Source organism: Cebus imitator, unplaced genomic scaffold (assembly GCF_001604975.1).
Source record: "Cebus imitator isolate Cc_AM_T3 unplaced genomic scaffold, Cebus_imitator-1.0 Scaffold5, whole genome shotgun sequence".
NCBI lineage: Eukaryota > Metazoa > Chordata > Mammalia > Primates > Cebidae > Cebus > Cebus imitator.
In genome coordinates this window covers 4,395,388-4,414,309 of record NW_016107320.1, presented here as the reverse complement: position 1 = coordinate 4,414,309, position 18,922 = coordinate 4,395,388, and the positions used below count along the sequence as shown (strand labels likewise).

Genomic DNA, 18,922 nt, shown 5'->3' with positions numbered 1-18,922 from the left:
AAAAAAAAAAAACCACAAAAAAAACAAAAAAGAATATCATATTCTTTCAGTGAGGAAATTATTATCTGTCTATGAAGTTTATAGATAACAAACCAGGGATGGAGGTTAATTTATAAATTAACTTTACAGATAAATAAACCAAGGATGAAGGTTAAATTATTTATCCTTTTCAAACAGTTGATAAGGGGTAGAATAAAGACTCTAACCCTGCTTTACTGCTTTTTAACCTCTTGATCTTTGTGCTACATCATGTATCATTGCTCACTTTCCTAATTCTCCAATTTGAGGGAAGTGATCAGAAGAAAGGCAATGAAAATTAGAAAAAGCAAGTAAAGCAGAGCAGACAATAGAATGCTCTAGCCTATGGAGGATGATTGCAGGGTCTTTGGGATTTTCAGGAATTCACTAATTTTGATGCCACTTCCGCCACTGTAATAAGCTATTATTATGTAAAAATTAAGAACCTGAACGATTTCTACTGATAGAATAAGTAGGAGTGCTATGGGTTGAATGTTTGTGTCCTTCTGAAATTCATGTTGAAACTTAATCTCCCGTGCAATAGTATTAAGGAGGTGACTGGGTCATGAGGGCTCCTCCCTTCTGAATGTGGACTTAAGGCCTTTCTAAAAGAGGCTTCACGCAGCATTTGGTCCGTTTTGCCCTTCCGCCTTTGCCAAGTGAGGATATGGCATTTGTCTCTTCCAGAAGAGGCAGCAACAAGACATCACCTCGAAGGCAGAGAGACAGGGTACCCACCAGACACTAAAACTACCAGTACCTGGATCTTGGACTTCCTAGTCTCCAGAACTGTGAGAAATCAATTTCTATTGTTTAGAAATTACCCAGTCTATGGTATTTTGTTACAGCAGCACAAACAGACTAAGACAAGAAGCCTTCACACTGGTAGGATAAAAACAAGTGCTTTTCAAGTGATGTAATTTTCACATGACAAGAAGGAGTCTGGGCAGTAAGGAAGAGTTCACAATCTCATCAACTCTCTACAGAAAAGCACCAGCTTCTAAAATCTGAAGAGCCATTGTCATCTGGCCAGGTCAAATATCTTTTCGTGACAAATGACTCTGTGGCTATATATATATAAATAGCATAACTGATAAATCAAATTAAGTAAAAATAAATTAATATATAAATCAAAAAGAAAAGATGCAAAAATTTGTAATAAACACCCTTTATGGAGTCTGATATGATTGAAGCTTCTTCCTAATGCTGCTTTCCGCCACTGGTTCCTACATTCTAAATTAACTCTGTTATTATTATTCTGGTAGAGAATACTGGCAAAATAGGAATAGGTAGGTAATGAAACACAACTCACTTTGTAAGGCTACAGAAATAGAAGCCCATCCTGCTTACTACATATTTGATTTTTAAGACTTAGAAATTCTTTATTCTGTTTCAGTTTTCTTTCGAATGCCAAAGCAATTTTACATCACTCCTACCTATTTTTCATAATTTCAACTACTTTATTCAGCAGACAGCTTTTTCTTCTATACCTAACTTGTAACACTTTCTAAAGTCTCTTGGGAAAGAAATTTATCAGGCCTAATTCTCAATTTGTGCTGCTTTGTTTTCTTTTATTACTTCCATTCCACAAATCAAAATAAATCTGGACTTCACTGTGAATGGATTGTTTAAGAAACCTAAAAGCTATAGTATATATCTGCTTATCATATACAAAACACATGGAATTTAAAACTGTATATGTTAAAAATAAAGTATGTATTAATTATAATAAGCACATTTAGCAATTCTAGTACATGAGATGATCATGTTCTGAAAGGAAGTGTAATCATTTTATATTTAAGAATTTTATTAGAATACATTTCAAGTGATAAGTATTTTTAAGAGAAAATATTACACAGTTTTAGATTTAAGACAACATAAAAATTCTCTCTAGTGGCTACCACAACTAAAATTTACTACTATTCCTTAAATAACTTAGATGCTATTATAAGTTGGAAGTGATCCCGGAAGTGCCCACATACTAAAACAAAAATAAAATTTCTAGGCAACAGAGTTTAGAATGTGTTTACTGTCACTTTCAACCAGTATATATCATCAAGAATGCTAAATTTAGTTTGCTAAAAATCATAAAAACAGGCCGGGTGTGGTCACTTAAACCCAGGAGGCAGAGGTTGCAGTGAGCCGAGACTGTGCCACTGCACTTCAGCCTGGCGACAAAGCAAAACTCCGTCTCAAAAAAAAAAAAAAGTATTCCCTGTGGTGCTTTGAGATCTTCTTTCCCCACATCCATCCCTCTCCCACACTCATTCAGTCTTGNAAAAACAAAGTTTGCTTAAGAAGAGGCGACAAAGTTGACAGCATATTGTAAAAAGTACTATGACTGTTAATAGCAAATTTGCTATTAATTTTTCTTTAAAAATAAATAAAGGCAAAGTTGGGAGCAGTAGTGCATTCCTGCCGTCCCAGCTACTTGGGTAGTCGGCAGGCTAAGGCAAGATGATTGCTTGAAGAGTTTGAGGCCTGCCTGGGCAATATAACGAGACCCTGTCTCTTACACAACAACAACAACAACAACAAAAAACTCCAAAAGACTAACCTTCAAACAAAAATACTTTTGCTAACTTCATTCCTAAGTGAATAATTATAGATGGGAAATATGTGTTTTAAAAAAGCATACTCAGTATTGGAATATGACTATATTTGAAAAAATTAAAACTACAACCATTGTTTCTATACCACAAATACAGACTGATAAAATTTTCTAAGCAAGAAGAGTTGCACAGAAAAAAAATCTATCTTCTGAATATGAATAATTCCAATGTTGAGGAATCACAGGAATGCTTTCCTGGAATTAATGTGTGAATCTCTGAGAAAAGATCAATAAATAGTGTTTCAAATGTCATCCTGCTAACGTCTGGGCTTTATCTAGTTTACATATTTTGTGAATGAGGCCAAAAATAGTAACATTTTAATTAATGTAAGTGAACGTAAAAGAGCTTTCATGTAAGCTGAAAAAAATTACTAAAAAGTGTGTATATGTATGTATATGTACACACATACATACACATACATACATAAATATCTATCTATATATAAACAGTTTAATAAATATAAGGCACATACTGGGAATTCCTTAGTAGCAGTAGCAGTACATATTTTTCCTGCCCATGACTCTGCTCAACATTTTTACTGTTTGTATTTGAGTAGATATATTTAGAAGCTTAAAAATGAATTGTTAGCAAAGTTCAAAAATGCCATCCCAGATACTAAGGGCACTGACTTACCTTCACAGTTTCCAAGTCTCCAGCTTTAGATGCCTCTAAAAGTCGATAGTCAACATCAGAAGTACGTATAGGTGTACTCTCTGCATAAAAGAAATAACTCATATATATATATATACCCAAACTCGTATTTTCCAATTGCATTCATTTTAGAAACAAAAATGGTTCTTGAGTGATCGCAAAGTAGTTGAGGGAAAATTATTTAGTTTGTTTTTACTAAGTGTTGTAGCAAAACTTTGCCATAGATTTGTTATATAAACCTAGGGAAGCTACACAACTTTCAGTACACAAAAATAAAGATTGCTTAAGAAGAGGTGACAAAGCTGACAGTATATCGTAAAAAGTACTATGACTGTTAATAGCAAATTTGCTATTAACTTTTCTTTAAAAATAAATAAAGGCAAAGTTGGGTGCAGTAGTGCATTCCTGTAGTCCCAGCTACTTGGGTAGTCAGCAGGCTAAGGCAAGAAACAGAGAACATTCAGAAAGCATTTGCTGGATTGATTTCCACTTTGTATTGGAGTCAATGTGTCTGTCAAATCTTAGCCCTTTTTTGGCTACTCTTATTCTGTTCTTTCATGTCTCATTAGTCTCCATTATAAGCGTGCAAATACACTATCGCATTTATGAGTGAGATGCTCTCTGTGTGTATGTCTCTATGACAGTGATCCTGGAACTGAAAAAAATTAACTGAAATATGCTTTTAATATCTACAGGTAATATTTTTAGTTTATCATTTCAACAAAATAAAGGGATGATTGTTTATATAGAGTTGTAACAGTATTTTTAGATGATAACACTTTAAGGATACATTTTATATGGCTAAATTTTTAAAATCTAAGAACTATTTGAAATTGGAACATGTATCTTGATACAGACTATCTACTAAACAGTATAATTTTCCAATCAAGCAAAAAGTCTTAGGCAAATATAAGAATGCTTCTGAAACTATGAGAAAGGAACTCTTAGTCCTAGTTACGGAGGAGAAAGTGAAGATGTTTAAAAACTGGTTAATTACTATATAGATTGTAGAGACCTGCACCTATTATAAATCTTGAATGCGACTAGGATAGACTTGTTTTTAGAAATAGTATGAATAATATAGTAGCTGAAATGACTTCTATACAGCCCAGGAACTTTGTACAAAGTGATGTGCAATTAAAAAGGATATAAAAAATGAAATTAAAAAAGGAATATGGGCAGAAGAGTAGCTGACATGTAAAATACTATATTAGTAATATTCTTTATAAGTATGCTAGGTTTTGCATAAAAATGAAATTTATTTATTTAATTTATTTCTTTTTCTGTAGAGATGGGGGTCTCACTATGTTGCCCTGGTTGGTCTCGAACTCCCGGGCTCAGGTGATCCTCTTGTCTTAGCCTCCTGAATAGTTTGGACCACAGTTCATGCACCACCACACCTAGCTAATTTAAAAAGATTTTTTTGTATAGACACAGTTTTGTCATGTTGTCCAGGGTGGTCTTAAACTCCTGGGCTCAAGCAATCTTCCCACCTTAGCCTCCCAAAGTGCTGGGATTATAGGCGTGAACCACCATGCTCAGTAACTGAAACATGAAAATAAAGTCACCTAGAATCAAAGATTAAAGATAGGCTTCTTCTTTGGTCTTCAATCTTATTCTAGCTTATTAGAGTTTTTAAAAATTTGGAAAGGCTAGAAGGCAGCCTATTTTTAAAAACATCTCTTACAGACTGGTAGTTTGGTCAGTATTAGACTATTGGACTGGCAACAGGTCTTGGTGGCTTATTTCAACGTGCCACTGTAAATGGGGGGTGGGTTCAATGTTTAATTTAGCTATCATAAGTCTAATCTTTACCTGTGTAAATGTTTAGATGAAAGTAATGCTTATTCCATAATGGGTTATACAATCATTAAGAATTCCGATCAAGATCTAACTAACTTAAAAGCAATAACCAAAAGAACTGTCTGTGGTACTAGAAACAGTGTTATCTGTGCTATTACGATAGCCATTGGCTATGTATCACTATTGAACACCTGAAATGTGGCTAGTATAACTAATGGAAGGATTTTCCATTTTATTTAATTTTACTAAGTTTAAATGTAGCCAGATGTAGCTAGTGGCTGTCATATTGAAAAGAAAGTGCAAGTCTAGAGAAAGAAGTCAAATCTTCTGAAACAATGTTTTAAAATGCTAATTCATAAAAAGCTGCTTATTTTGTTTTCTTTACATCAATATTAGTTTTGACATAAATATTGCCACCAGTTTACAATGAAAATTTTATTAATATAAACTTCTGGCCACTATAGACTTGGGAGTTAAAAGTACAGGCTTCTAAAGTAGATCTCAAACCCGGTATTAACAAATGTATTTAAATGAATCTTATAAAATATTATCCAGAACAAAACAAATCACTATACATGTTACTTGACTGATATTAATACATTTTTTTCAGAAGTCATGATAGATATAACCTGATATTGGATTAATAAATAATGATAATTTAAAAGTTCAGCTAGTGCTTGGTCCATAGTCTACAAAGAGATACAAATTCCTTGCAAAACTATTAGTTTAAAAACTCAGATCCTATTTCAAATCAGAAACAATTCCCATTACAAAAAAAACCAAAAAACAAAAAAATCTTTGGAAGGCAAAACTTTCCTATACATATTTTTTATTTGTATTAGCTTTCCAGATCAATAAAGAATTAAACTAAAAAGTTCCACACGTTCTAAATTAAGCATTTAATTACCTATATAATGCCTTATTTCAAAAATCAATTTTTAAAGCAGATTTATCAAAATAATTGGAGAAAAATATTTCATTTGTATTCAGTATTCAATTTTACTTTTTGCCAGAACTCATATATTCTGCCTTCAGTTAGAAGACATATTAAATGCATTATATGGATCTAATCTGCTTGATTTATTCAATACTTTCTTCTCCATGCTGTTAATTATCTCTAAAACCTATGCATATATTATCAGAAATTTTGATGCAAAGCTATGTGTTTGCCTGATTTATGGTTAAAACTTATAGAAACCAACTTAAAATTCAGTACTAAATGAGTCTTAGTAAAATGAGAAAATTTAGGAATTTTTAACAAAAACCACAACTGTTAGAAATTATTAGAATTTACTGAGGGAATAAATATGTCTTAGGCAAGGAGCAGTATCTTCTTTAAGGAAATGTTCTGTCACTCTGTAGAAACAGCTTTTTTTTTTTTTTGGTTCAAGCTTGAAATCTATAATAGGAAATTTCATTTGTTCAGCTGGATCTTACTTATTTTGATAGTGAAGACACCTGAGATAGGTTTTCCTTCATCGTCTAAAAGATCACCATTAAGACTGAAGTAGAATGATCACCATCTACGAACGACCTAGCATGAGGAAAATAAATCCTCATCAATAGTTCTCACAATGTTGCACAGTTTTATTATGCTATTTAGCTCTGATTTACCTATAATAACACACACATATCATAATCTCTACAAGCTCTGGAAGGGTCCCTGTTGCATCACATAGCAGTGATTCTTGACTGGGCTGTACTTTTTGGGGTCCATTTAGAAACTTGTGGAGTCATGTTTTGTCTTCTAATGTAGTCGTGTTCCATCTATTTACATAAATTGGAAATTATTTTATTGTAACTTACTGCCATTTTTCCTTTATATCACAGTTAGGGTATTTTACATAGATTTTTGGGAAGGTACCTATACAGTTAGGTCATAACATCTATGAATTTCACTTCTGAATATTAAAAAGGATGTCATAAAACATTCTTTATAAAAAGCGGGGCACTGTACCTCATAGAGTTAAGAACCACTAGACTATAGGCAGGAAACCTTCTACATTTTACTCTTTGGTTTGTCATTTCATTCCACAGCAGACATAATCCACAGACAAAATTTAAAAATTAGGAAAGAGGTCAATTACACTAAATTTCTTTTGATTCTAATTCATCATTTTGTCAAAGGTAGACTGTGTTACTTCCTCTAGTTTTGGAACTTAGGAAGCCAGTATCTATTTTCTTACCAATTTATGTTTAAAATATCTAACACTATACCAGGCAGACACTGCAAAATTTGCAAGATTTTATAATTATATTTAAGTTAGAAAGAGACAAGATAATTTTATAATAGTGCAATTAAGAATTTTAAAATGTCAGAACATTACACACATAAGAACAATTAATTAAATGTCATTACCATATGAATGATTTATAATTGTCTCTGATAGATTTTAGAGCTACCATAATTCCACACTGTTCATATGAGTTTTAAGTCACCTTTGATCAGAACCCTCATGAGTCAGTTTTTCAATTTAAAAATAAAAAGCTGTATTTGCTTCCGTCCCATGACACCTACCTTACCGTACCAAAAAAGGGAGATGGGGAAGGCCACAGGCTACATTGGAAGCAAGAAAAGGCATGAGAAAAACTTTAGGCAAAGTAAGCCCTGCAAAGTTTGTCTGTATTTCAGCGGGAATGTAATAGAATACATAAAATGCCCTGTTAGGCTATTTTAACCCACCACTCAGAATCTGCTGCACTGCTTCATTGCCCATCTGCGCTGCCGTGAAGCCTTGTAAGGAGATGATGGAGGGGTCAGAGCCGTAACTCAACAGGAGGCGGCAGGTCTGCAGGTGGCCTGCTAGGGCAGCTCTATGCAATGCAGTCTGACCAAGGGTGTCCAGTGCATTCATCTGAAAAATCATCAGATGGGAACATCGAATTGAGCATGTAGTTTAGTTTCCTTTCATACCTTAGCAAATACATTCTTGTGAAAAAAATCAACTTTCAAAGCTTATAAAAAAATCTCACAGATATTCATTACTAACTTTTGCTCACTGATTCTGAAGAACTATCTTCTTTTTAGGTACCCTTCTCTGATCACCTTACTGAAAACTACAACATACCCTCTCTTCCTTGAATGACCATTTCCCATTTCCTGCTACTCCCTTCGACTACTAGACTGTAAGGTCTATGGAGGCAGCAACTCTGGTCTGGTATGAATAAAAATGCTCACCAAATTCTCCTGAATGAATGGATTTTACCAAACTTTTCCCCAGAATATAAAGACAAAAAATATGTAAGCAAAGATTGTCAAAGTACTTGATTATATATTTTTTTCTGATTATAGGTAATATAGCTAACTATAATATCTTAATTGAATTACAAGCACATTTAACCAAAAAAAATGATTTGAGGATTCAAATGTTCCTTTTTAAAGCTTTGAAGAGTTATACATAGGAAGAATAATTTAGCTAGCTGTAAGACTTTTTAAGACAATGTTAAACACTGGGATTACGTTCATAATTTGGTCAAACATGACTGATCTTATCTTCCAACATATCCCAATCAGCACCCTCTACTCCAGTCAGAACAAAGTCCATGCTCATTATACTTGCTGCCCTTTTCAGAGAAACTCTTCTTTCTGCCTTTCTGGATTCTGAGATCCAGTATAAGTCTCCCCATCTCCAAGAAATCTTCCTTGATTTCTTGAAGACTTTGATTACTCCTTTCTGAACATCTATATCAATGCAGCACTGAACTGTCTTATAAAATATACTTATAAAATATATATATTTATATAAAATATAAGTATAAAAATATACTTATAAAAAAACAAAAAAATCAGTTTTTGTTTATTGAGTTAAACTAAGGTTATTGAGAATATGAGTCCATGCTACAGACAGACTTTCTGGGTCTTCTAGAAAGCTTCTGCTAAAGACACATAATAAATTCTCAATTATATGCTGGTTGATTATTTAAAACATTTGTGTACACCCACTAAATATAAGACTAAGAAAAGAAAGGATGTAAGACAACTGGTCTCCCTGTCACTAGTCTTTCATCATTACCAGTAAGGCTGTCGTACTTACTCAAAGAAGGGTTCATATAAATTGTTGATGGTCTTTCACAAAACTCCCATGAAATACTAACATATTTAACTCTATCACATTTGCCAAAAAAAAAAAAGAAAAAAGACTACTGATACACAACAACACAAAAACAACACAAAAGCACAGCCATTAGCATTTATCAATGGAAAACACAAGCTGCCAAACTGACTTGAGTTTTGATTTCTTTGTTACTTGTGCAGCACAGAAGAAAAACCTAAAATTGCGGACATTATAATCATTAACATTTTTCTGAAACTGGGTAGGAAACACACTAACTTATTCTATTATAGTAATGGAAACTCACAATCCAGCTTGTTAAAGCGTGGAAACATGATTTGATGCCACCAAAAATACTTAACATTCAGCACTAAAGTGATTATTTTCACCAAGTTACAAAAACTTCTCAAATAAGTTTTGTCTCAACTGTTACACGTAATGTTAAACCTCAACTGTGGTAATTAAATGGTTAAGACTGGCTTGACCTATCCATTCAGGAGTCAGGATAACAGACGTCTGGCAGTTTTGGAGACAAAACATATTCCCACTTTTTCTTGTATCTAGAGGTTACAACCTTAGTGTATGTATTTTTATTTCTATCTGAGTAGCAAAATGACTTTCCAGAAGATGAATAACTGAGTAAAACTATATAAAACCACAATGACATTTGGCTTCAAATGTATAGGACATAAAATTATGATTCAAAAAATGCCAAAACAGTTCTGGCAATCAGCAAGCAGACCACAAGGAAATGGCTGAGGGGAATCCTTCAATATTCTACTCAGTGTGAACAGCCTAGTCTTAAACAGCTAATCCTGAGGCCACTTCTCAACTTAAAGCTATCATTGTCTATATCACTCATTTGGTAATTAATCACAAACTATTCCGTGACTTCTGTACTTTCACCTTCAGCTGTGAACATGTGTATGTCTCAACCTCAAAACTCATTTCAAGTAAGCTGAGAGGTGAAACCAGTCTGTATTCTTTAGCTAGAGTGACATTGCATTTTTTTCTCAAACCATGACACATTGAAAGTGAAAGTGCCCCCCAAAGTGCAGGGATTACAGAGATAGGCTATGGTACTGTCCAAAAAACATTTTAATTACTAGTGGTAGAAAATATCAATTGACCGTAGTTTAAACATTTAACAAAATCTTATAAAAATTGTGATATAGGAATTTGAGGGTTTGAATTTAGGTTCATTTAATTTTTCTTTTCTTTAGAGACAGTCTTGCTCTGTTGCAGTGGTGTGATAATACCTTTGTGTAGCCTCAAACTCCTAGGATCAAGTGATCCTCCTGCCTCAGCCTCCTGAGTGGCTAGGACTATAGGTGCATACCACCACGACTGGCTAATTTTTAAATTTGTTGTAGAGATAGTGTCTTGCTATGTTGCCCAGGCTGGTGTCAAATTCCTGGCCTCAAGCAATCCTCCTGCTTTTGTTTACTAAAACTCTGGAATTACAGGAGTGATTACAGGCCACCACACCGGGCTCTAAGTTCATTTTTGATAATTACTTTGAATGGCTGTATTAGCTAAAGGATTTCATACATATATATGGAGCCAATGAAAGAAATGCATTGTCAACTATGCCTACTCAATCATAATGCTTATTTTTAATGTAATTTACTAATTATGCTAAGGTTTTCAATGAAATTCTGCAGTAAAATTCCATCTTTACTGATGTCCTTGCAAAGTTATTAGAAAGTGTTGTGTTACAGTGTTTTGAATTGATTCAAAATCCACCCTAAACCCAAATAAGTAAGACTTTTGAACACGTTAGAAAATTCTGTTTTTATGTTTTTAAATTACGTAGCTATGATGGCTGGGTGATTCATTATCATTGTTCAGCAAAATTACAGAACAGTGAACATTTTCTAAAAATCTATTTTCAAAATGTTCGCTTCATTTTTTAAAGTTTCTTTTAAAAAAGCAGTTACGTTCTCATTAACCTAAAAAATGTAACTTTTCCCTTTAAGGATCTGATTATGTTTCCTTTTTAAAGAGTATCTACATACAAGTAATGGTCCCTTGTCCTCAGAGAACTATCAGCAAATTTTGAACCCTTTTATTTTCATTAAAAATAGCACAACTATGACAATATCTTAAAATACTGCTTCACAAAATAACCAGACCATCTTTTTACGCTATAAAAGCTTGTCAGGGTCACTCCCTGTGTCCCTTATCAGGGACATTCCTCTGATCAAGTATGAAATTTATAAAAGTTCTACCATTTAGGATAATATCCATAAATTCACCTCATTTGGAGACATGTAAAGTCCACTATGCCAAAATATGCTGAAAGGGAACAAATGAGTGAGTTTGCCACTGTCAATCCCTCCTTACTAACAAGTCCCGCTCTTCCTCAGGAAACCTTGATATCTGACATGAGTCAGAGTGGCTGACACATGGCCCTAGTGAGTGTGCTGGTATCATCTTTGTATTCGATATTGGTAAATCTTAATTTATTCTTAAATAAAAGTATTATATATTAAAATGCTAGTATTTTTCCAATAGGGCATCTTGTATGCTCCTTAGGGAGTCTGGATCCTACTTTGGAGACTACTGCTTTGAAATGCACATTCTTGAGAATCAAAAAATCTACAATTTCAAGTCACCTTTAAAAAACAACCAGGTTTGCTTCTTTCTTCTCTCAAGTGCTTCACAAAGTTTCAGACTGTACCATTCAGAAAATGCCAATAAAAATCATTAAGTATTTCATTTCTTTAGTGTAGAGATTGCAAAAATTATCATTATAAATTTTTTGAAGGCATACAAATGTTTTTTAGAATAAGTAGAGCTAGTCTGATGCTATAATTTATAAAATTTATTTTCTGATAAACTATTATTCAATGTTGACTATCAAAATATATCCATTATAGTATTAACAGAAAATAATGTAAAGTTGAAATCTATTTTTTTTTTTTGGAGACAAGAGTTTCACTCTTATTGCCCAGGCTGAAGTGCAATGGCATAATCTCGGCTCACTGCGACCTCTGCCTCCCAGGTTCAAGCGATTCTCCTTCCTCAGCCTCCTGAGTAGGTGGAATTACAGGCTCCCGCCACCATCTCCCGCTAAGTTTTTGTATTTTTAGTAGAGACAGGATTTCACCATGTTGGTCAGGCTGGTTCTGAACTCCTAACTTCAGGTAATCCACCCGCTTCAGCCTCCCAAAGTGCTGGGATTACAGGCATGAGCCATTGTCCCCAGCCAAAATCTATTTCAAATGATCGTAGCTACATTTTATTGCTTTATAGAAGGGTGACATTAAAGGATCAAGAAACACAGGTAATTATTTTTATTAGAAACAATATTTAAATCAGCTTTATTGGAGAATCAATGAATTTAAGTGCAAACTAATAGTTCTTTATAGAATTAGTTTCCTCAGAAAAATCAGAGAGAAAGAAGCAGTGTTAAAAGCAGCTAGCGGCTCAGTGCTGAGCCCGGCACTCCGCTCAGGTGTGTGCCTTACCTTGGCGCCATGCTTATGCAGAACTTCCATGACATCATTATGAGCTCTTTCTGCTGCAACATGCAGGGGAGTCATGAAACTATAGAAAAGAGAAAAGGAAAGGTAGTTGTCTCTCTTTTATTGCATTTCCTCCTTAGGAACTGAACGATTCTTTCTGCAATTATACTTACTCTTTATTTTTTTCATTAACATTTGCTCCTTTTCTAAGTAACAATTCTGTTACTTGTTTTCGTTTGGGATGCAGAGAGGCCACAGCACAGTGCTATAAAGTAAACAAAACTAAGTTAATAAAGTAAACTTCTATATGTACAGCAGCTCTTGGAATTGAACAGCATCTGCTGACTATTTAAAACATTCTTAGAGTATCAGAACATATGCATATATTTTATATCAGGGTGATCCATAGTCTTTCTAAATATAGTGGAAATACAAAGCATAAGCGTTTAAACCAAGGTGAAATCATGTTCTTAGTTAAACATTAAGAGAGATCTTATTTCTTTTGGCTTAGCCAATAAATAAATATTCACTATATATTCCACAGAAAGCATCGTAATACATATGCCTCTTCAAAACTATAGAAATCTGTAACTAAGTTACTCGATCTTTCATTAGGCTATCATCCACACAAGTCAGTATTTCTCAAGGTCTTCTACAGAGGTACTCCTAGCACTATAGGAGAAGTTTATATGCCCAAGGATAAGCAAGAAAATGATCTAATAGAAGCTGTTTAGAGAAAGAAATATTCTCAGAAATTTTATGTTTTATCATAATATTTATACAACTTTTTTATTCTGCTTCATTTTAATATTTGTATTAAAATTTAAAAATAAAAACTGCTTACAACTAAATAAAATGAATACTCCAAAAAAGTGGGTCAGGTTTATTCTGTGGCTCTGATTATCTCCTAGCATAATATTGTGTAGCTTCAATCTATCTCAACCCTAGTTTGAGAGACATGTATTTAAGTGTATTTCAGTTTGGTCAATCTTTTAATGTTCTTTTATGCAGATACTGACTAAGGTTTGACTTTTTGTGTCAGATATATGTAAGAATATTAATTAGACATACTTGAAGGTCTGTGATGCAGGCATCACATAGGCTTAAATTCTAATTTTAGGAGGAATCACTAACCACTCTCTAGCTGAGCCTTAGTGTGACAATGGCAAAGAAAATAAATCTTTCTGAAAGTGCATTTGAAAAAAAAAAAAAAAGGATAGTTTTAAGAATAATTTGCATAGTATCAAACAAAAAAATTCATGATCTTTCCATTTTTGTACCAAGAATTTAATTAGTTCTTTGACTAAAATTACTCAAAAAGATAATGCAACTATCTGAAAATATAATCTTCTACAGAAGGAAACCTAGTATTTATCTAGCAAACACAAGAAAAAGAAAATTCTATTGTAAAATCATATCTTGTATTTTATGAAAGCACTGGCCACAAAAGTGGATTTGTTTTAGTAAGGTTGGGAAGACAAGGTAAAATAATTTTCAAATCACGGTTGAGCAAATGTCAATTCTCTCACCCATGAAAAGAATCATCCCCCAAACAAAGTTTAAAAATCAATGCAACCAACATTAAAATGCAAACTCCTGGCATTTCAGGTACTAAAGTTACTTTTAGGTTTTGGAAATGAAAATCGTATTTTGTTCTTACATTATTATTATAGACCTAGAGAATAGATTAACAATAAAATCTTACCAGTGCTGTTTCATGAGACTGCGGTTGTTTGAAATTAATTATTTCCAGAGCAAGTGTTTTTTTAACTTTAGCTAAGTCTGCTTCTCTGGCTGCTTGTAGTAAAGAATGACCTTTAAATTCATCTGTCAATAAAACAATGGTTGACATAAAAAAACAATTAAAATGTATACAAATCTTCAGCATGAGTATAAATAAGTATGACTATTATTATTTTATGAATTTCTCTATTTTAGCAACAGCAGCGATGTGACAATATGATAAAAATGCAAGGAGGAGGATGTAGATTAATGAAAAATTGTGAAATACGTATGCTCTGAAATAAGACTGTTTCACATTCCCAGAGTCCTATAAAGATACTTATTGCAGGCTGGGCGCAGTGGCTTATGCCTGCAATCCCAGCACTTTGGGAGGCAGAGGTGGGCAGATCATGAGGTCAGGAGTTCCAGACCAGCCTGACCAACATGGTGAAACCCCATCTCTATTATAAATAAAAATTAGCTGGGCGTGGTGGTGCGTGCTGGTGCATGCCTGTAATCCCAGCTACTCAGGAGGCTGAGGCAGAAGAATCACTTGAACCAGGGAGGCAGAGGTTGCAGCGACCCGAGATTGTGCCATGCCATTGCAGTCCAGCCTGAGTGACAGAGTAAGACTCCATCTCAAAAAAAAAAAAAGAGATACTTATTACACAAAATTTAAAAATAGGCAATCTAAATGTCCACCAAAAGGAAACCATTTAAATAATTTGTGCACACATATTCTGTAACACTTTATAACTCTTAAGCAAGAGATAAGTCTACACACGCTGACATGAAAGTTAACTGTACCACTGCACTCCAGCCTGGGTAACAGAGCTAAACCCCATCTGACAAGAAAAAGGAAAAGAAAACAACAACAACAACAAGAAATAACAGGAACAAAATGTGTGTAATAAAATGTTATAACCATGGGCATAATCAAAATATTGTGTTTGTTTCCTACATAGTTTTCGTTAAAAGAATTATGTAATTTTGAATGGCTGGTATAAAGCAGTAGACATGATAATAAAAATTGCAGTTAGAGAAGGTCCAATTTTGTCAAATCCTTTTCTTCAGAAAATACCTTGGTAGACTCTTAGTTAACAAAACAAAGGAAATACTGAGAATGTTGGAAAGAACTCAAAGCAGGCAACTGCTCCCTTCATTAAAGTACACATGTAGGTTAAATTTTGATGTCTTCACTGGAATAAGATCAGCAAAATGTAATGTAAAAACTTATAATAATCATAATTTACAAAATGGCTGAAAAAAATCAAATGATGATATACGGATAAAGCTGAGCCAGTATATATAATCTAAGAAAGGAAATCAGAAAAAGATAAATTAATACACTTTGATTTGAGTCAAACTAAAGTCAATAAACTTGTTGGGCACATACTACATGCCATGCACTGTGTTAGGCTATGGGTAGGTAGATTAGGGCCCAAACATACATATCATCATACATTTCTATTAGGTAAAAAGGAATTGTACAGGGGCTAGGACAAAGAAAAGTAAAACCAAAGGTCTTTCTCAGAGTCAAAATTTCACTATGAAGATAGAATATACAAACAGAAAAGCGAACTATGTAAGGAAAGATAACATAAGGCAAGAGACATCTGCACAGGAGCGAGTAAATGAACTTCTGAAAGAATTCATTACAAGGACATCTGCCCAGTTACAATCTGGCTTGTGTTGGCCCATAATCTAGTAGATGTCATCTGTTTGAATACCAAAATAAGTTTGAATTTCCACTTAAACAAGATCAAAATTGTGGGGAACTCTTTCTGTTTTAATATAAACTAGTTTAAAATTTGTTTAAACATAAATAATGCTAGCATCATTTTGACTATCTCTTTTCCTTAAGTGATAACTTAGCAAAGATTTTTTTCAGGTGTAATCTGATTATTGGAGTTCTGGATGTAAGATAGAATATAGAGCATAGACTAAGTTAAACATTGGGTAGGTGACACCTAGCTTAATTTAAACCTGAAATGCCCACATGGAGAATTAAATATATCTCAGTATTTGATGTGAAACTGTATATATGTGGTATCTTGAATGAGATTCTAGAGTAGAAAAAGGATTTTAGACAAGGATTAGGAAATGTGACTAGAGTATGGCCTTTAGTTAATACTGTATCAATATTGGTTTATTAATTGTGACAAATGTATTATATTAATGCAAAATGTTAATAATAGGGAAACTGTGTATGGAGTATATGAGAACTGGGTACTATTTGCATACATTTTCTGTATATCTTAAACTATGCTAAACCAAAAAGTTTAAGAAACATCTGCAAGTATATGTAATGGTAATAAATTCAGAAGATGACCTCAACCAAACTAAAGTCTCACTTAAATATGGGCAAGTGATTATACTTGGGTCATAACACACATGACAAATAAAAATATGATTATGTAACCTTGCAGGGCTTGGGACATAGTAAGGGTTCAATAACATTAGATATCTATTACTATCAATGGCACAAGAATATAAACCCCATAAGCTCAGAGCTTTTTTAACGGTTTGTTCACTGATATATTTCTAGTGCCTGCCACATAGTAAGCATTCAATAAATGGATGCGATTGACTCATCCTCATTAGCCTTCAAAATCCAAAAAGGAAGTCTCAATACATGAATTAAAACTAGGCTTGTATAAACACAACATATACAAAAAGTGTGTGTATATAATATTCCCATGGAATTAATGAAGAAAAGTATACAATTAGAAATGAGGATTACGAATTAGTGCACTTATAAGAATAGAAGGTTATTATTTAAGTTCGATAAAACTCAACAGAAATTAAAGATTCCAGTTGCGATTCCAACATGTGATAATGATTTCGGGACACAAATACATACAAGTCAATCTCTCCCTGAGCTCCGGAGTTGGAGCCATATCCACAGCACTTTTGCCATGGCAGTTGACTAACGTAGGATCAGCGCCATGGCTAAGTAACAAAGAGCAGACTTCTACACGGTTCTTGGAAGCAGCCTCATGCAGTGGAGTAAACTGCCAGAGATCCATGGCATTAACACAAGCTCCATGCTGAATTCAGAAAAAAATGTTTTAGATTAGTAGTCATTTCGCTGGATCAAATAAAACTCAAAAGACATTTATTTCTCTGTAAATTTCAGTAATATTTTTTTAAATAAATGTTTTAATTTCTTTAATATCACCTTTCAAAAACAGCTGAAATTAAATTCAGTGTTTTAAACATTTTAAGGCAATGGTAACATTTTTTAAAAATTATTTTATTCTCTTAAAATCTAAAAAAACAAGCCTGGGCAACATGGCAAAACCTTATCTCTACAAAAAACACAAAAATTAGCTGTGCATGGTGGCACACCTCTGTAATCCCAGCTATTGGGGAGGCTAAGGTGGGAGAATCACTTGAGCTTGGGAGGTCGAGGCTGCAGTGAGCTGTGATTGTGCCACTGCACTCCAGCCTGGGTGACAAGGCAAGACCCTGTCTCAAAACAAACAAACAAACAATCCAAAAAAACTAAAAAAACTTTCATGAGGCAAAAAATATGGAAAGTCATGACAAGTTAAAAACAAAAAAACAAACAATGCTCAATATTCTGAATTTCTCTTACCTTTAATAGCAGTTCTGTGACTTCATAATGTCCATATGAACATGCATTATGAAGAGGCACAAGTCCACTAAATGAAAAAAAGCAAATTAAAATACTTAAATATAAATTTCAAACAACTTGTAGTTTTTTTATCCATGAAGTACCAAGAAACAAAATCCAATAAATCTCAATATTATACTTTAAAATATTTTAAAGTATTTAATAAGACAATTCAAAGCATAGCTTATGTTTACACCTTTTGCATTCATCTTATTTTTTGTACATAATCCTTAAAGATAATGAAAAAAAAATACCAAACAGAAGAACATTTTGGTAAAAGGAAGATCATATGCTAATTGACAAATGCATGCATTATATATTAAGTATTTCTAAGAAATAAATGTTAATTGGTAGTGAATTGAAATATTCCATCATTTTAAATTCACTTTTATGGTAATTTTTAGCAAAAGAATCAAATATCCAAACTATTATAACTTGCATATGGAAATATTCTAAGTAAGCCAAACACCCCCTTTTTTTGTGGTGTACGTCTCTTGATGACTCATCTTTTATACACCCATCTGTTTTCAGACATGCACAAGGAAATAGAGATGTACAAGAACATCAGGTATTTGTGCCCCTATACTACTGGGACACCATTCACATATGGCACAAAACCTGGTGCAGGCAAGAGAAACAGCACCAGAAAAAGCAGATTTGAAATGAAAGAATTACTCTGATAAGTGTCTCAAATATTAAGCTCCTTTTTATGTTTCTTGACTTGAGGAGGGGCAAAGGGAAAGAAATTCTCCTCTAGGGCATCTCTTCTTTAAGCTGTCAATCACAAGACTGTAACATAATCTACCTTACCTGGGTAGTAGGGTTAACTATCTTTTAGATCTTAAAGTGGGACAATGAGAAATGTTAGTCCATTATATAGGACAGCAAACCCAAAGTTCATATATCCCTAGAGACTTTACAGGAAACTGATATAAAGTTTTCAAAAATTCACCT

The 18,922-nt window shown here is 33.5% G+C and overlaps 1 protein-coding gene across 1 annotated transcript in view; it reads right to left on the bottom strand.

Moving 5' to 3' along the window:
* Positions 1-18,922, bottom strand: part of TNKS (tankyrase) — a 187,270-nt gene that overhangs the window by 46,130 nt on the left and 122,218 nt on the right. The window contains exons 7-13 of the mRNA XM_017535741.2: positions 17,930-17,996; positions 17,192-17,378; positions 14,312-14,433; positions 12,780-12,871; positions 12,610-12,688; positions 7,768-7,939; positions 3,264-3,343 (exon numbers count right to left, since the gene is read on the bottom strand). Coding sequence (XP_017391230.1) covers positions 3,264-3,343; positions 7,768-7,939; positions 12,610-12,688; positions 12,780-12,871; positions 14,312-14,433; positions 17,192-17,378; positions 17,930-17,996 — 799 coding nt within the window. The remainder of the gene's footprint in view (positions 1-3,263; positions 3,344-7,767; positions 7,940-12,609; positions 12,689-12,779; positions 12,872-14,311; positions 14,434-17,191; positions 17,379-17,929; positions 17,997-18,922) is intronic.